This window comes from Tetrao urogallus (assembly GCF_951394365.1).
Source record: "Tetrao urogallus genome assembly, chromosome: Z".
Classification (NCBI taxonomy): domain Eukaryota; kingdom Metazoa; phylum Chordata; class Aves; order Galliformes; family Phasianidae; genus Tetrao; species Tetrao urogallus.
The window spans coordinates 67,306,310-67,326,422 of NC_136816.1; the positions used below are offsets into that span (position 1 = coordinate 67,306,310).

Below are 20,113 nucleotides of genomic sequence, written 5' to 3' on the forward strand. Positions count from 1 at the left end.
CCTGGCTTAACACAGGGCTGGAGGGGAGAGCTTCTCTTTAGGGTTTCATCTCTCTTCTCTTGTTCATTCACTAAGAACTGGGTCATTCTTGATTTGACATGGTAGGAAAACAACCTCAGCCGATTTAACTCAGCTCCCACAAGGCAGCAGGAAACCAAAGCTTCAGCATGTGGAAGAGCTGTTATTCATTCAGACAGGCTGAGGACCATTTAACCTCCTCAGAAAACCCTGTCACATTGTTTTACAAGAAAGTGCTCATGTATCTGAGCTAATTTTCCTGTCAGTCAGCACTTCCTGCCAACCAGCTCTGCTCTGGCAGTCTCAGTGATTATGATAATCTGCGTGTCTTGGTCCTGCACACTCCCGAATGCTGTTATCTGGTGCTAAATAGCTGACGCATCATACACCAGAGCTGGTTGCACTTCAGTTTGGTCTAATAAGATTTTCTTATGTTGCCAATGACTCTTTTAATTTTTCCTCTCTAACATTAATAGCATGCATTAGAATGAATCAGAGATTGAGCTAGTATTTCTCAGACCTCCTCACAAAGCCTCCTTTTGCTGCCTGGTATTATACTAAATTTAATTTGTTACTTTTCACATTGCTTCTGAAAGGTGAAAGCCAAAGAGAGAAACTAATCTGCAGTGAAGTTGTGTGATGCCAGCGTGGCAGAAGCAGTCGGTACCTCCATGCTGTGCTGCCATCCCTGCTCTAACAGAAGAGATGTCCAGCACATCCAGTCTGAACCTCACTGGTGCTCCTGGGGTGGGTGCCCCCAGCATCTCCCAGGGACTGAGCTGGAAGCACAGCTGCGGTGTTGGCAGGAGCATGGTGGTGCAGCCAGTCCTAGCCTTATGGTCCTGCTGCTTCCCAGTTAGTGCTCATTTAATATTGCACATTGGGTTTGTGTCTTTATTGAATTTCATCTCACTGACTGCAAACTGCTGCTGAGGCTGTTGAGCTCATTTACAGTTTCAGTTCTGGCACTAAAGCACTTTTAAGTCTCATCCGCTTAGTCCTACCATAATTGTTGCTGGTTTCAGCTCCAGTCCCAGTCCTCGTGCAGACTGCTGAGGATGATTTCCACCGTGCCACATCCATCTTCTCACCTTTCTTTACGGATTTGTGTTCCTGAAGCCACCCTCTATAGATGTTTTGTACCAGGGCTGTTACTGTCAAAAACTGTATTAGATCAGTTTTACATGATATGGCCTTACAAAAGCCTTTCTAGACTGGTTGCTCTTTGACCTAGAAGTGCTTACAAATATACCATTTAGTATCTTTCTGGATAGTGTATTTACGCTGCCTAATCTTTCCTGTACTGTCATGCTCTTGAAGACTGGGCAGAAAGTCTTTCCTTCAGTCCTCAAACACTTCCCTACTCTGATATCCCATCTCAGATAGCTGGTGAAGAACCGAGAGGCTGTTTCAACCAGCTCCTTACTGGTTACTGGGCAATGCCACATGAATACATACCAGTTGTGCCAGCACCCCTGCTGCATTCCTACAGTGACCCACAGCCCAGCCCCTGGTGTCAGGCTGAGACTGCCTCTTCTTAGATCAGGATCAGGCTCCATCCCTTCCCATGTCCTGGCTCCTGGCTATGCCCCAAACAGTAGGCACTGGTTGCTGGAGTGGGTGAGAAGACAGGCAATGGTGCAAGCACAGGCAGCACAGAGTCTGATGGGGTATGCAGTCCCTGCTGTCTGCCACTGTCTGCCCTGTGGCAGGCCAGCAAAGCTATTCATAAGACAGATATTGAACTGCCATGGCTGGGAGACTGGCATTTAAAAAGAACGAGCACAGATTTCAGATTGTTGTAAAATGCCAAACAATAAACATTAAGGCTCATGAGCTGCTGCCTCTGTACAGGAGGATGGGGCATACAGATGATGGGGTCTTGGTGGCCTTAATGCCAACTGTCGCCACTTGCAAATTCAAACCTAAGTGAGGGGTCATTCTTAGTGGCTGCTGATAGCAAAGAGTAGAAAAGCATCTATAAGCAGCTTTCTAAACTCTCTCAGATACTCCTGATAGGCTCAATAAGCAAAGTCATGCAAAGTCAAACAGGTTAATCAAAGATATCTTTGGAGATGCTGCCCAAGGCATTTGTCCCTACACATACATTCATACAAGCAGAAAAGAGCAAACTTGGTTCCTGTGAGGCTGAATGAACTAGTTAGTCTCAGCGGGTGGGTTTTGTTTAAATACTGTATTTCATAACCTGAAAAAGCAATAGCTACAGTAATGAAAAATTGGCCTGGGAGCATCTGAATAAAAAACAATCCATGGGAAAAAAAAAAAAAAAAAAAGCCACTGATGAAAGAGGTTTAAATCCATCAGTTTGTTTTTTCACCAAAAATAACCATTGTGCTCACAGAACTGCCTCACCAGTGACACAGTTGCTATGGGACATGAGGCAGTGAGCAGATATGTCCTGAGCTGCCTGATACATCTGCAGGTCTGGAGCCCACTAGTACACCCCATGATAGCACGGGAGCTGCAGCAGGATAGAGGTGAGGAAATCAGACCCTGTACAAACACAGCAAAGCCTTCTGGACTTAGAGCAATTGCAGGGGAGAGAACTCCTATTGCAAAGAGAATGTGCTGGCTGGAGAAAGAGAAGCAAGTGCAGCCTGGTTGGCACAGATTAAGAGGAAGGCAGCATTAATCCTACGGACTCTGCCCATCTACCTCACTTAGCTTTGTCATGTCACCAGCCCTTGTTCTAAAGCAGACAAGAGTCTGCCCATCCATCCACATCAATCTTAAAAGATTCAGCAGGGAAAAAGAAAGAGCCTTTTATGTTTTGTGGTGGAAGAAAATGAACGGTTTTACTGGAAAACAACCACTTTGCTGTGAATGCAATTTAGAAGCCATTTTAAGAAAGTCTGTACCCGCTTCAGCCTGCTCAGAGGTCCTTCTTGCATGATGAGAAAGACCTGTACTCACTATTTTCACACCCTGGTGATTGTTCAGGCCTACAGACATAGTGGAGGCCATGCAAGGCTTAGGTAGACTACTACAGAAGCACAGGAGGAAAGACATGGACATGGCAGGGAAAGACATCTGCAGCCATTGGGAGTTCACAGCCCTCATTTTCTTGGGCAAAAGCATTGACAAATGCCGAGAGGTCTGCCAGTATGCCCGATTCATGTTCAATAAAGGGAAGCAGGAGAAGGTCCAACACACCCAAAGAAATACCAGCGTACCTGAAATGTTAGGCAAGGCTCTTATTTGCAAAGTCACACAAGTTTCAAAGACAGATTGGTTTTTGTTTCAAGTCAAAGTTAAATAGGCAGAAAGTCTCGGTGAATTGTTCCATAAACACACACACAGCAGTGCTTGACAAGTGTTTTTCTCCTAACTGGGAAATGATGGCTATCAAGATAACATGCATTTCTTCAGCATCTTACCCTGTACATGAGACACGACAGAAACCTGGTCTTCAAACAGTTGCTCAGTAAAATCTGTTTATATCATCAGGATAGGGTATACTATTTTCCTGAGAAGCATAAGGTGTTAGTTTCCTGAAGGTTTGGGTCATCTCAAGGATTTCATATCTTGAAAGTGAACAGCTTCAGTAATGGGGGAAGGGCCACGGAGCATATGCCTGAGTGGCTTTCTCTGCAGAGCGCACACTCAGATGACATTTATCTTGAAGCTATCAATATTTACTAAGAATAACTGTAACATCATCCTCCCCTTGCTGTATTAGTCATGAAGGACACAAACCACAAAAACAGAAGAGCAAATGGACAGGAGCACATGCCTCCTGTTGTAAAAGCCCTGGGATCCTCCTTCTCACCTGAAGATGTAGTGTATCAGGGTTAGAAGATAATTCAGGCTATAAGAGACTTCCAGAAGCCTCTAGTCCAACCTTCTGAGATCATATGTGGTTGTTCAGGGCTCTGCCCAATCTGGTCTTTAAGAACTCTGTGCACAGAGACGGTAGACCCTCTTTGAGTAAGATGCTGCACTGCTTGACTGCCTTCATGATGAAAAGGTTTTTCCTTACACCCAGTCCAAAGCACTCGTTTCAACTCATTCCAACTGTTGTCACAGAGTCATAGAATGGTTTGGGTTGCAAGGGACCTTAAACACCATCCAGTTCCAACTCCTCTGCTATAGGCATGGACACTTTCTACTACATCAAGATGTACAGTGGCCCATCCAGCCAGTCCTTGAACATCTCTAGGGACGGGGCATCCACAGTTTCTCCAGGCAGCCTATTCCAATCTTGTACGAAAGAATTTCTTCCGAATTTCAAGAGTCATCCTTTCATGTGCTGCTCTGAAGAACCTGGCTCTAACTTCCTGATGACTTACTTATAGGCACTGACAGTTTGCTGTTAGGTATCTGCAAAGTCATCCCTTTTCCAGACTGACCAAACCCAGCTTGACAGCACCATTAGTCATTCCACAAGGTGGCTGTGGCCTCTAGCCTGGGATCCAGACATTTGGGAACACTTGCAACAGGAGTCTCCGGCTTTTTTAACAGGCATAACAACTCTTGGATCAATTCAGAAGGAGAAAACATGATTGAGCCAGACTCGGAGTTCTTTGCCACAGCTGTTGCACAGCACAACCTGCCAACATCATTTCCTTTCTCAAGGAAAGGAAGTAAAGAATCCTGAGAGAGAAATTTCAGGTGTGAGTCCTGCTTTTATATGTTTTGATGTTTATTTCTGCTTTAAGTGCTACTTTGAGGCCCAAACCAAGATCCCAAATAAAAATCCAGCTGAATGCCACAGGGACTGAATCCCACTCCCACCCATTTCCCTGTCTTGTATCCTTACAATAAGATGGACAGCATCGCTAGATCTCTTGCTCCCTAAATGTAGGAGTTAGGCATCCAAATCCACCTCCACAGTACTTTACTATTTCCAAAGCAGGCCTCACATCTCAGCTATTCTTTTTATTTCATGTCAGGATTCTACCATTTACAACCTAAAGCCATGGAAACAAGGTGTTATCTAACCTCATTTTATTTCATTGCTAATCATACTGATATGTGCACCCAAATCCCTGCAGGAGACAGCCTGGAGGGGCCACAGAGCTGCAGGCAGCCAACTACGCTGCAGGACTCATGTTCAGAAATAACAGGTATCTCCACCTGCCTGCTTTAGGAAACACTGTGGAGTCTTCAAGGAATATCCTGTCATCTGAAACACAATCACAGTACAGAACTGCATCAGACTTAGCAAACTGACTAAAACCAAAGCCAAATGATCACTAGCAACCACTCTGAGCTCACCCATAAAACCAGCTGACTGTCTACCCTTTTAAAATCAAGCCCCTTATTTAGCTATAGAATTGTGAGCTTCTTTTCAGGCAGTGTTGGCACAGATGTGCATGTCTCAGTTTACTTTATTTCAATTTTCATCGCAAGCCATTTATGCTCACTCTGAAATAAAACGGCCATCAGGCAGAGCAGGACACTAAGGAAATTATCCAGAACATGACAAACAGGAGCATTTACTGTCCACTGCACCAGCTGCAGAATGTGCTCACTTGGTTATTTATGAAGAGGTGGTGCTGTCTGAAGCAGACGCCCAGCTGCCAACACATAGAATTTAATATAATGCTTCAGATATTTACAGCTTTTCTTAAATATGCACCTCTTGGAGTCATGTGTATCAGGAGATTGTTAGAACAATTTCCAAGTCAGTCTAATCAACAGGGAGGCCAATACAAACATTCTGGACACATCAGCTTGAGTAAAGAAATGTGTTTTTCAAAACATAACCAACATCCCTATAAGAATGAAATGAGGGCCTGATCCCACCTCCAGGCAACCTTCAGGTACTGCAGGTATAATTATATGTGGATGCAAAATTAGAGGCTGTTTCTGAGCAGGAGGCCTTTAATGTTTTATTTCCTGGCTGCATGTCCTGTAGTTTTCTATATCCTGTTAATGTATATGTTTTCCCCAGCATTAGTAGAGCCTGTCCTTTGCAAAGTGCTGAGTTACTCCCAAAGAGTGAGTTCTACTACAAAGTGGAATATCCTCCAGAATGAAAAGGTTGTAAACAACCACTTCTACTGAAGATCTAACAGATCTTGTTTGAAACAGAAGCTAAACCATATCTCAGATCTATCTTGCTGGTTAGTGCAGAGGACCAGGATTGCTTTCAGCATCAGTCCCGGCCAGTCTACTGCAACAGCAAAGCAGCTCTTACCTCAGTCTTTCCTTCTATATAGCCCGATGATGGGCTCTCCCTGGCTGATGGTCACTTTTGAGAGATTAAAGGCATAGAGCAAAATGAGATCCTACTCCACATAAAATATCCTAGGTGCAGCACTGCCAAACAAGGTAGTTTTCTGTCCCACCCACAGCCCCCAAGAACTCTAGGCTCATAGATAATGCAGCTAGTGTGTCTCTGCAGCAACATAATTAGAACCATGACAGCAGTGGCTAAGACAAGAGCTGGGATGGAAACACCTCACTGCACATTTCAAGTCCATAGGAGCTTCTCTGCAATGGGTAAAGCTCTGACAAAGAACCTGGCTCAAGTGAGTAGTGCCCAGGGTGTCTCACTGCCTGCAGACATTTCTTCCTCTTCCCCACAGTTAGATGCCAAGACACAAATAGACTACACATGTCTCTGCTCTGCTCAGCCCAGCTTTCAATGAACTCTGTCCAGGTTTGGGACTCAGATAAGTATTCTTGTAGGGAACACACTAAGTATATGGGAGAAGGGGAACGCATAAATGGCCCAAGCTATCCTCCCACAGATGGAAAAGCACCAGCACTGCTTTCTTCAGGCTGCAGTAACCTTAGGGAGGCCCAGGTGCACCAGTAAAGTTACCTCCATTGCTTAGTGAGACAAATCCTCAGCCTCAGCCACTGTATCAGTGAAATGAATTTTCTGCTACAATATAAAGGTTAAACTGCAATAAAGCTGCTAATTCAGCGATACGGATATATAAAGGCCATCTTTTTTCTGGAGTAATTTGGCCAAACTGCATAGACTTTCCAATCTACATCAGCAGAACATGCAGCCTGTGGTGACAGAGCAATGTGGTCTTACAGTACAAAAACACTATTGACAGATAGCTACGTGCCCTGGCTACTTGCCAGGCCCAAATTAACCATCTGAGCTACCAGAACGGATGGCTAGGGGCAAAAATATAACTGCCATCATCTCAACATTAGGATTGTTCTAAGTACTTCATTATCAAGTCATTACTTTTGAAGACAGCCTGACAGGGGAGGAAAATGCTGATTTCATTTTATTTAATGGAAACAAAGTTCTGCTGGCTAAGCCTGGGTACATTAGTATAACTGATTTTTTTATTATTTATTTATTCATTCATTTATTTATTTTTGTAACATTTTAAGTATATATTCACTTAATTCTGCTGCTTCCCTGTACCTTGAATCAATGCCTGGGTATCAGCTCATGCTGGAGGTGCTCTTCTCCTGAGCACCATCCATCCATCTCCAGGGAAGCACTCATTAATGAGCTGTTTTCACACAGAGAAAGTTAAATGTTTTTCTCTTGGCATGTACCACTACAAGCAGTACATCCCCTTTGATGTCATCACCATGAAGAAGCTGGGACTTGCATGTGCTTGCAACACTCATCTCAATGCAGAGAGAGCAGCATCAGGAAAGAGTAAATAATGCATGCCTAGCAATATGCATGCTAACAGCAGGAGAACATAGGAAAAACAGTCTGTTCCCAGCCTCCTGTCTATTTTTCCTTTCTAAGAATCACCATCTCTGCGGTACGGTCCCACCAAGAAGGATTCATGCTTATAGAAGAATGGCCATATCCATCTATGAAGGTTTGGTCAAGCTTCACAAGACATGCAGCTGATCTTCAGTACCTGCTAAGAGCTCACCAATTTGTGATTTAACATCAGTTTGCTGCACAGCTGGCCCGGTTGCTTTTGTAAGTGTGGCAAGGCCTATGGGTAGGAGGAGTAAGAAATGCTGCTGCCTAGGTTTTCTCAGCTCCATTGGACATCCGTGTCCTCTGAAATCAGGTTGATAAAAAATGGAATTAATAGTTTTGGGGCCTCTCTATGACAAACCAGCTTCAGTCACTGGACTGGAATCTTGCTGGCTGAACCTCAGCTCCCAGATCTGCCTGGCCAGGATTGGGCTGACCTGTCCTCATACTTGGCCTTCATCTCCCTTGACATTTTCTCAGTCTGCTGAGAAAATCAGTCACTCACCTTGCCATCGGTGGTGACTGCTGCAAAGACCGTGGAAGAGTAAGGGGACCAGGCAACATCTCCTACAGCAGCATTCAGGTCATAAATGAACATCGGAGTCCTGTAAAGAGAGATACAGGCTCAGTTAAAAACAGATCACTCTGAAAATGAAACACTGAGATATAACCACTTGGATGTTGCAGCCTGTGTTAAATGCCAGCTTCAGAAATGGGATATGGGCTACTTTCTTACACCAAACACTGGCCAGGGTCTGAGCCAAAGGCACTGCAGAGTTGAACCTCAACCTAATCCCACTGCACTGAGAAGTAAAGAAGCATGTTGCCTTCTTTCTGCAAGTGTTTTGAAAGCTTTTACTGCACACAGTGAGAGGGAGACTCTGTGCTTAATAATCGTACAAGAAAAAGTGATCTTCCCTCTCTGTACCTCTGACATTGAATATTAAGAGTAGTATTGGCAACAGAAAACATTTGACTCTGACTGATTTACAATGAAATCAGTTTCCTGATTGAAACCAGACATTTCTCAACCACTAAACCTGAACTTCATTATGCATTTTAAATGTTCCAATTTTTAAAAAATTTTTGCCTCTATTAGGAGGCATCTAAGCCCCTGAAGCAACGTACCAGCATTTCTCTATGCCACTGCTCTAGAAGAATCACCCTGCCACAGCAAGTCTGAAATGTAGACAGTTCCATGGCAAGGCAGTGAGGTTGTTTGCTTGAGCTGCACTTCTTGGCAGACTTCTGGAGCAATGCTAGACTTCATACGTCATCCTTTAGATTGACTCATCAGCCATCAAGAACAGAGATAAGACAGCAATATCAGCATCTTAGAGTGAAACAGCCTCAGATTTGAGCAGAATCAACACATGCAGATGGATTATCCTGGACCTCACTACCCGTGCCAGGACCCAGTAGGACCTACTTGATGGTGTGATCCCAGATCTTGACTGTCCAGTCAGAGCTGCAGGAAATAAAGATTTTCAAGTGGTAGGGATTCCAGCTGACTGAATCCACAGCCATGTGATGGGCTTCAAACACATCCAGAAACTGGTTTGAATAGCATTTTGAACACTGCAATGGAAAGAACTAGTCAGTAATCAGAGCTAGACCTTCTTCCAGAATTTGTATTCCCAGAGAAAGGTGTGTGCAAATATTTGTATGGCCTCCCAGGCTCATCTGGGCTGGCTGGGATAAGGCAGCTGGTACCCAGAAGTGCTACAAACATCATTTAGCACATGCTGTTTCACCCCAACTGCAGGCAATATTGAGCCAGACATACAGATGGGAATAGGCTGGATTTAAAGCTGGAGGCAGCATACAGAGCCCATTCTCCACAGTAGGAGCTTCCCCACCTCCTGCAGTGCCTCTGTAATGGGCTCTCAGAAAGGCAGGGGAAAATGACTCTCATGTTGCACAGGAGCACACCAGCAGTGTGCATTTGGACTGTTCCAATTAAAACCTCCAGTAATGGCATTCTCAGCACAAGGAGGATCTATCAGACCCTTTGGCTCTTAACAAGTTTTAGCAATACATCTACAGCCCCTTCTCTGCCACCATCCTGTAACAGCTTGACCCAGCAGCATGCCCCACCACACAGCCCTGCCCTGTGTCTCTTCCCATGCTGCTCATGACTTCCCTGAAGGATGTGAGAACCCTGGAGGCTGTCCAGCGCTGAGGAATTGGGCTGCTGGGCCGCCCTGTGCTCTACTATGGCTATGTGAGCTCATGAAAGGGAGGAGAAATGATGATCCACTTGCTGGCACTAACAGAATATGGGACTCGATCAGGATCCTGCCAGTTCCATGTTCACAGAAAAATGAGGTTATCCTCGCCCACCCTCCTCCCACAGAAGGCTTCTTCATCCGCCACAAGGATCCCCACTTACAAGTAATACTCTCTTGGTTGTTTTGTCATATGCAAGCCATATCTCCACTGCAAGTTTGGGTTGGTCTGAGGATTTTCTGTCAGTCTGCCTCAGTACTGTCACTACAAGGACTTTTGAGCACCTTTCTCTACTCCCCACGGAATGCAGCAAAAACATCATCTGCCCGAGCAGCAGGATTGCTGAAGTGTTGCATGACTTTAAATCCTGCAAACCAAAGCTCTAACTAATCAGGAGGCTTAACTACTTACTGCACATGACATTCACTGTCTGGTAACTCTCACCTGCTTTGTTTACAATATCCTTGTGCGTTAAGGACAGGTACAGGATTAGGAGTGCTGAAGTCCGCGCACTGCATCAGCTCTACCATCCCCAGGAGGGTGGCCATGGCAGGAAGCAGAAACAGGAATGGGGCTCATGTCCATCTGAAACTCACTGATGGTGCCTACAGCTTGTTGCAGTCTGATGCATGCTCTGGCTCTGAGCAACTGTGCTCTCATGTAATTATGGTAAGGAAATTGCCCTTAATGGCATGTTCCATAACTTTGCTTCATAATTCACAATGTTCAGTCACCAGGAAAATTGATACTTGGCTTGTTTTGAAAGTCACTTTGCTGGGAACAGACAGAATAGGTCACAAGTAATTCATCACAAGAGAGAGGCTGCTTTATTTGGTTGTCTTTCCAAGTAGGTGGATTGAAGGTCCTTAATACCTGACAGCTTTGATCAGTGAGATCTTAACAAGATCTGTCAGCATCCAACAGATCTGTAATGCTTAGTGCTCTGTTTTTAGAGCCTTGTTGAAGTTGAGTCTGTGATCAAGGCAGCTCTCCAGTACCAGTACGGTGGGAAACACTCAGGGATGTTCTGACCCTCAACACAGGGTTTGCAGCCTGCAAGTTTGGCTTGGAGCTGAGCTCCAGGCCTTGTCAGGACAGGGACCTGAAGCTTTCTCATTAAATAAGCAGCAAAAGGGGTTCTGCACAGCCTGGCTGGTGTCATTTGTGAAAAACAAACTCCGTGTGCCATACCCTGTGCTCTGGCACTGCTGATCCTACACACCATGTCTATCCAGACCTACAGTGACACATCTCTGATGTGTGACACACAGCCATGGCCTTTCCAAGAAGAAGGAACTTTGAAGGAACACCGTGGAAGTAACTTCCCATTTTGAAGGAACACCATGAAATTAGTTCAGAAAGAAGTTTGACTTTCATGAATAAGAATTTCTGAGTTACCTAAAACTGCTGGCAAAGTCTTCTCCTGCTATTCATTTTAAAAACTATACCATTATTAGACAAATGTCAAGGCGAAAAACAAAACTGCTGGAAAATGTGACGCTTAACTTCTGACAAGACAGCTTTGAAGAGGATGAGTTGATTCAGAGAGCAGGCATTTGTGCAGCCTTTCTGATCCTCTAGAGTGCTTCTCAAATATGCTGAAAGTGTTTTTCTCCTATTTCAATAGTGGTATGTGTGTGTGAATAGTAAATTGTATTTTTATGATGGGACAGGAAAGCGAGAAAGTAATACAGAAAACAAGTAATAAGATATCTGGCGACAAGTTACAAAACAAATGGGAGGAATACTGGGAAGAAAGGACAACTGCAAGGAACACGGTTTATTCATAACCTTCATTAAAAGCATTTCAACTTATCTCAAATGTTAACCTGACACAACACTGCTCTGCTTCCACATTGAATTGACAGTTATACATGTGCTTATAATGTGGAGTGTTTCTACAGTTCAGTATCAGAAATACGAGCTCAAGGTAAATCCAATAAATAACATTGTTCAAAGGAGTGTTGTATCTGGCAGCAGAAACAGTACAGCCCACAGCCAGCATTCCCAGGCAGATCAGGACACCCAGCTGCTCTTCAGAAACTGCCAACACAAATGCGACCCATGCTGTGGACTGCCTGGCCTGACCACACAGATACAAATGTCCTGGTGCTTGGTACAAGAGAATGAGAGCATGTGAAAACATCTTTGTTAAGATAAGAATCACTCTTTCTTTCTGTACAGACTTGCATCGAGATTTGTTGCCTTAACTTGTTTCTTCCTCATGCAAACCAACTAAGAGAGAAAGAAAAACCCTCTCTCGTATGAAAATGCTCAAATCTTATCACAATTTGTTTGGTGTGACGCTCTGCTGATCAAAAAAATAATTCTGACCAAAAAGATGAATGTTCTAACGTCAGTCTCAAAGACCCATCCTTTCTGGCACCAAAGCCAAACAATTCCTAAACAGCAAACATGATATGCAAAGAGGCAGTTTTGCATGACAAAATCACATTAACGCGGAAACAATTTGTCCTCTGTGTAAAAGGGCAATAGATGGTTCTGTGTATAATTAAGATAATGATTTCTTGGCTTCAGAAGGGCTATTAACTAAGCCATTTCTTAAATTCACTGTAATCATTCCGCAGCTGTAGAATTAACATATTATAATGCTATTTGTGGACATGCACAGTCTTTGGAAAAATGCCTCTCTGAAATTCATTTCTCAATTTATTTAATAAATAATCTAAAATTCAGCCTGTGCAGAGAGCATTCCATGTTTGATACTTGGCTCACACAACATGCAAGGTTCAAACGTGCAGTTTTCAATAAGAGCTGTAATTAAAGTGTGCAATAATCCCTGAGAAATGTCTGGAGCAGCAGCATCTTGTTGATTCCAAAACTTCTGAAACTTCTTGTAGAAAACTCCTGGGTAACACTGAGGTTACAAGCACTTTCCCCACATTTTTTGTGGATACTGCAAAGGTCTAGGCACTGAAGATTTCTCATCTCTGTGTTATTCCGTACAATCTAATGGACAACTGCCTCCTCCTTCTCATGGCAACACCGGAATTTGACAGGGTGGTTGGCACACTGTGACAGTGGCCCCATATTTCTCTAAAGCCCACCAGTGCCACAGGAATACTTTGTTCCTCATCATAACCCCAAAATCAGCATTAGTATCAATAAAGAAAATATCCTGTGCAACAGCCTCTCTCTGCATTTGTCCACTCAGTAAGTGGTTAAAATGCCTGGGATTCAAGGCTGGGATCACTATGTTTAAACTCTTCTAGCTCTTGTTTCACTGAAGATTGTTGAAAGCAGGACATACAGCTCTGCTCTGCCAATGCAATCACCACCAGAAATTCTGTTCTGACTCGATCCACGTCCACAGAGGATTTTCTTTGCTGTGTAACTCAGCCTGGATAGCAGTCTGGCCATTTCTCCTGAAAGGTAACTGATGGCCCCACCTGACACTGACATCCACCTTTGTACTCACATGCAGCACTTTAGCATAGAGGGAACTAAAACCTGTGGTTCCTTCCTGCATTTCGATCAGGACTAGATGCAACAGTGTTCAAACAAATCAGAGTACAATACCCAAGGTACCAACTACGGTAGGCAATCAGCCAACTCAGAACATCTGCCTGTAACTGAACAGATGCATTGTACTTTGAAAGCATCAATGAAAAGCCATTGCACCTACATCACTGTCCATCACCCATCTGCCCAGCACCCCTCTGCTCCCAGCTCCCTTCTGCATCTGTCTTGTCAAATGAAAGTGAGCAGTGATCAGAAACCTTCCCTAGATATTACCCAGAAGAGGAGTAAATTTTCTTCAGCTTCATCTCTCTGGAAGGAATACATATTTGTTACGTCTGTTTTGCCTACATGATTGAAATTAATTTCAGAATACAAATCCCTTTGGATTCTTTTTTTTCTGTTTTGTTTCCATTTTGCAGGAAGGACAAAATGAACTTCCAGTATAGCTGGATGTCTCTGTTCTGCATCCCAGCCTCCCAGTGATGGTCCATTCCTAATGCAGAAGGGCTGTAAGTATGATGTTAACAAAGCCAAAAAGCCAGCTTGGAGGAATGCAAGCCAAACAAAAGTTATATAAGTAACACAAGCAGTAACAAGCCCAATTTTCAGGGCTAACTCAGAGATCAAAACTTCCTATTTTTATCTTGTTTTCTTAAGGAAAAAAAAAAAGTCTGTCTCTGCTGTCTGTTTCTCTCATCTCAGACAACTTTTGACCTCCCCAGCAATTTTAGCCAAAGTTGGCTGCAGAGAGGACTTGGCAATATTAAAGTCTTACACATTTCATAAAAAGGAATGGCTGCAGAATGCAAACATCTGGGCAATGCCCCCCAACCAGGCAAAGGCAATCAAAACTCAGCCCCTGTCCTCACCACAGTAGCTGTTTGGCACTTGGCTGCAGGAAGACACCAAACAGGAGGTGGGCTATAGCATGGAGGTGGGACATAGTCATTGAGGTCAGACAGCACTGAGGTGGTAAGAGTGAGGAAGTATAAGGGGAGGCAGTGAGAAACTGGAGATAGAAGGGCAATGAGAAAGGAGCTGGGATGTAATTGTGGAAGGGAGGGTTTGGGGACATTAATCTACAGGAAGAAAGGCTTCATTTGTTTCACTGCTCACAAAAGGTCTAAAAAGGAAAAGAGATGAGATTTTTCCTGCCATTTCCCACAGTCATAAGGACAAACGATCGATGCCTTTTAACTTCTGCTCTGATCATGGTTAGTGCCTCACTTGCACAGCTGCAATCTGCAAAGCATTCTGGGACACAGTTTGCATGAAAAAACGTTTCTGCAGAATAATGCTTTAATTGGGTCTGTGCAAAGAGCTGCCTGTGACCCTATGGGGCTCTGTGTTGGTGTCAGGCTCACCACAGTGATCTGTGGGCAGGACCAGCCTCTGAAGTTGTACTTTGTTGCTATCTGTGCAAACAGTTCAGATGACAAACCTGAAAGACAAGCACGGGTCAGGGGATGTAAATCAAGAGACAAAGAAGCCATTCTTACCTTATAGATCTTTCCCTCTTCAGTACCAACAAGAAACAAATAGTCTATCTTTTTGTGAAAATCAAAAGATGTCCCACAGCCTGTGAAAAAAAAAGAAAGGAGTCATAGAGAAAATTGGTTCATCTGCGCAGCACATGCTCCCTGCCCAATATACATGCACACTGCCAAAGTTTCCAGAAGTGATTTATTAGCAGAAGCTCCTCAAAAATGTTAGAGCCGCCCCTTCTGAAAGCCCTTTCCAAACTGTGCCTTTCTCCAGGACAAAAACAAGGAAGAAACAACATACACAAAGGGGAAATGGAACTGAAAGAAGGGTGAACTGACCTGAAGTAATACATGTAAGGAGGTCAGTAGCAAATTCAGCTCTCGGAGCAGTTGCCTTGTGCTTTACCCACTGGACTGGGCTGTCCCTTAGCTGGCCACAAAGATCACTTGGTGAGGAAATCCAAAGCTGTGCATAACAACAGCCACACGATATTTGTTGCCCTAAGCAACAAATGCCCTAAGACTGCCTCTGAGAATTCTGTCTGTACAAAAAATAAGTCTGTGCTCCAGGAAGAACTGACACAGACCTGTGATTAGCAGCGCCTGCCAGATGGCCTCTAAAGGCAAGGGCACCCAAGGGAGTCTCCATCATTCTCTTTGGGATCAACCTCAGCCCCCATCAGAGACTGCAGCTTCTGGTTCAGACTTCTCTCTCAGATATAACTTCGAGGACACTGCTAGATGCAGAACACAGATCAGCTCTGCACTCTGCAATCAGTCACTACTGCTCTATGGTCCTACCAAGCCTATTATTGTGTCTGCTGTCTGTCTTTGATTCCAAACATCTCTAAGGTCACCAAGACTCCAGTTACATCTGTGGACCTCCAGCAAATCAGCATCCTCTAGCACAACAGAGGGAGTAGCAAGTGTTTTGCAAATGTAAGAGTAGTGAGGACCAGATCTTCCCCGTTAGAGAAAAACAAATCTCTTCTGTTTGGTTGGTTTTCACAAAAACATAAATGTTTTCTGAAGTGTTAAAACGGTCCAGAGAGGAAACATGATAATTCCTTGTGCCCTTTCTCGTCCTTGGCTCAGAAGCCATTTAGCAGGCTCACTTCAGTAAAGCCAACAGAAAAGAATGTGATTTGAGAACAAATCTTTTGGCAGTCACACAAGGATTCTTCTTACTTCACAAAAGCCTCAAATCAAGCAGCGCTGCGACCCATACATAAAACAGGCATCAATCACAATGGGATGTGATTCTTTGACATCCTCTGGTTTCTGTTCCCATAACAGATGCAACATCATCCAAGAAACTAAACTCTCATGGTGGTGAAAGAAAATTTCAGTAAGGTTCTTGAGCAGAAAATGGGATGTCTGCTGAGTGCCAGAGCAATCTGGATCTGTTGACCAGAAGGAAAATGCACAGCAATCATCAGAGGAGAAATCAGAACAAGCAGAGAAGGTTCAGAAGTACGTCATTTCGGAGAACTTTCTGCAAAGGCAGCTGAAAACAGCTTTATGTCCTAAACGTTAAAAAAAATGTAGGCCTCAAAGGAATTGCTAAGGTTGTTTCAACCCCGTAATACTGTCTGCATTTTTGTAACATTTAAATAGATTGTTAAATATTCAAAGCAAGCCTTAGAAAAATCCATTTCCCAGAAACACTAACAAATAATCCCAGTGCCTCTGGGAGTTCTGCAGTGTTCAGCTTTTACTGGTCTCTTACAATCTGTGTGGCAACGCAAACCTTTCCACAAACACACATTCAGGAATTACTAGCCTGGAAACATTTCTAAACGCAGTGCAAGACCTTCTCCAAACCAAGACCACAGCTTCAGAGCAAAAAGTGGGTACAGTAGGATGATCAGTGGAATCCTCAGGGCTCCCTGTGTACTCTGGGACTTCCACAGCTGACTCGCCCCCTCCTATATCAAACACAGGATAGTAAGGATAAGGGGATTCAACCTAGAAGAACTGCGGTCTCTACCTTGTATGGAGGGAGTCTAACATAGTAGCTCAGAATAGGCATGTGCTTTTAGAGAGCCAAAGCCATATGAGACACATCACACTGTAGGCTGGGTGAACTGTGCACTCAGGAGAGGCTGCTTTTCATTTTGATTTGGCCAGTTCAGACCAGCATTTGTTAGGAGGTAGGAGGAATACAATTGACTTAATTCTGTAATACAGGTAATTCCCTTGCCATGTCTGCACCAAGATGTCACAGAATCATAGAAACACCAAGGTTGGAAAAGACCTACAAGATCATCCAGTCCAACCGTTCACCTGCCATCAATAGTTCCCACTAATCCATGTCCCTCAATTAAACAATGTTTAAACTTTCCTTCAGCACTTCCAGGGTCAGCGACCTCACCACCTCCCTGGGCACCCCATTCCAGCACCTGACCACTCTGTGGTCAGTGGCCATTGCTACAGACAGACTTTACCCTACTACATGTTCAAAGCCAGGAGGAGTAATCCTTCTTTAGCCCTTCTCTTTCTCAACATCCCATTCCCAATATTTAGTTCCCCAGAATGCCTGATAAGAGGTTTTGAGTAAGCGATTTATCAGCATGGCGAGGACTTGGGCTCCTACCAACTGTTTGCAGCTGCAGACCCTCTGGCCCCTGCATCGTTGTTCCCTCTGCTGACAGCTTGATGACATCTGTATGAACCAGCTCATTCTGCAGGCAGAGGAGATTCCACATGAATAACAGGCTTTACAGCAACAGCAACAATACAGAGACATTCAGTACTTTCAAATGGCAAATATTACGAAGGAATTTTAAAAAGCTTTCCAAAAACTGTTTAATGTTTCATGCCCACAGCTGGCAATTTGCTAACATGCTGCTTTACATAAGATCTCCAGGAAACCGATGCTTCGGTGCACTGGTACTGAGAGCCTCTCGTCCATCACACAGGCACAGGCAACTGACCTGGACAGCTTCAGGTTTTGAGGTCAGTACTTTCAAGTGTGAGGTGACGCTGTCAGCGTGAATTGTGTTGGGTGAAATCACTCTGCATAGTGGAACATGGGTATTGTGTATAACTGTGGAGCCAGCTAAAGCCCACACTAAGGGTTAATAACGCACTACCTCACCAGATCTCTCTTCTTACTGTCTCCCTACTGTCCCTAGAGCAGCCTCAGGTCCTAACACTCACAATCTCTCATACTCTAAGATTCAACCAACAAGAATAACCAGCAAATAGCTTAAGTGCACCACGTTGTTATCAACACAGCTCTAAAGAGAGCATTGCAGGCCACAACACTGCAGTGCATGGTTTCGTGTGAACGTAGGGCAAAAAGGCTGTGTCCCAAGGAGTTTACAATCTAGGTAGGAAAAGGAAGACAGATGAAAATAGACACCATGTGGGTGAGTCTGAGGAAATAAAGAGAGGGCAAAGATTCATTCTTAGACCAGCTCTGGGAATTAAAATACCTCTGCAGATTGGAGTTGGTTGTGAATATAAGAATACCCTGGGGCTAATAAAAAGAACAAAGAACCAAAGATTAAATTAGTGAGAAGTGTAGGCTGAGGACTGGATGTTTTCATGAATCTGCAGATTTCCCACTGGAGTACTGTGAGAACAAAACGTAACTTCTTAGCTCAGTGAATCAAGCTTTAGTTGCAGCTTCTCTAAACCCAGAGCAGGACTTATGTGAAAAAAGAGATTTTGCCTGGAAAAGTCAGTCCCAGGGAATTTTGCATTAGGAATGGGTGAGAAGACCTTGAGAGTATTTATTCAGTACTACGACTCAGAGGAGACAGAGTTTTCTAAGACATTTTAATCACTTTTTGAGGGAACACATTTACAGAAGCTCCTGCAGGACAGGTCAAAATCCATAACATAATTTACTTCTTTCTCATTAGGTTGCACTGCTGACTAACCACAAGCCTTTGCCTACTGATGGGAGTAACTTTTCTGTGAGTCTGCAGCAAGAAGCCTCCTGCACCCTGCAGAGTCTTATTTTCTGCTAGTGACTCTTCTTGCAGCACCTGCCAGATTCATTAGGGTATAGACAGAAATAATATTAAGAAAGACGTCATGTATGCTGGTGTGTGTATGCAAGAACTGGAAAGAGCAGGTCTCTGGGCATCCAGGAGCAGAGCACATTCCTCATACTACCCTCTGCCCATCCAAGCAGGAGTGCAGTGGGCTGCTGGAGCTCAGTCAGGACATGCTGAACTCACCTCCGCTCAGGCTCCCTGAGAGTGTCTGCCATGTCCGAGCCGTGCAATACAAGTCAAAAACAAGTCAATACATTCTAACAGAGTCTCAGTGGTCAGCCATGTGCTCTGGACAGGCAGACAGGTGTGCCAGCACACTACTCTGTTCTGGCAGAAAGATGTCTGCATGAGGCGCTCTATTTTAAGCGCAAGTTATTCCACAGCCTTTCTTTGAAGATGCTTCCCAGCACCTCCGCCAGGCCAAGGCCCACACTGTGGGCAGCTTGTGTAGGCTCTTGCCTTCACAAAGGATCTTACGTATGCAGCATTCCCCATTGTGCTGCTTTTTTTTTTTTTTATACACAGCCTTGCAGTCTGGAAAATGCATCTGTTCCTGAGGCTGTTTACCGACAGAATCATTCATATATTCCTCTGGGTAAACAGACTGTTGACAGCCCGGCCTTCCAGGAATACTGAACAATAATCTGTTCCTTCTGCTGAATAACTGTAAAGCATTTTGAAAGCATTAGCAAATTAGGTCTTGCAGCTGCCCATTTCCCTTTAGTTGTTGCTACTAACCCCAAGTGACAAAGGTGGCCCAGACCTATTCAGCAATTCAGCTCCAGGTCACAAAAGAAGGGTGGGCTGTGACTGCTAGTCAAACCCAGGAGCAATGAGAATCACCCCAAGAAGCAGTGCCAGACTGCATCCCGACCAAAAAATTCCTGCCATGATTCTTACAGCTCTCCTCAAAAGTCACTGCATGAATATAAGGAGGGAGAGCACACCTTCCCAGCAGCAGAATTTCCTCATTCCTCCTCAGTTTTACACCTTTCCGATGACCCAAAACCAAGCCAAGATGACAATGTGAACACGTGAATGTTTCAGAAGGCCTGTCCAAAGTGATCGTGCCAGTTTTTAACAGAGACGAGAAGCACAGCCAAGGCAGCTCAACCTTCCTTAGCTAAAATCTGAAGTCTTCTATCCAGATTTTGAGTGGTGCTTGCCAGTTGTCCAGCTGGAAATAAGAATTCATTTATTCACTTTGTGATCTCAGCTTTGGAAGT

The 20,113-nt window shown here is 44.2% G+C and overlaps 1 protein-coding gene across 1 annotated transcript in view; it reads right to left on the reverse strand.

Moving 5' to 3' along the window:
• The window catches only part of DNAI1 (dynein axonemal intermediate chain 1), a gene marked incomplete at both ends in the record, with an annotated part of 135,691 nt that overhangs the window by 29,180 nt on the left and 86,398 nt on the right, over positions 1-20,113 (reverse strand). The window contains 4 exons of the mRNA XM_079548150.1: positions 8,187-8,286; positions 9,111-9,259; positions 14,893-14,972; positions 17,474-17,561. Of these exons, the coding sequence (XP_079404276.1) occupies positions 8,187-8,286; positions 9,111-9,259; positions 14,893-14,972; positions 17,474-17,561 (417 nt within the window). The remainder of the gene's footprint in view (positions 1-8,186; positions 8,287-9,110; positions 9,260-14,892; positions 14,973-17,473; positions 17,562-20,113) is intronic.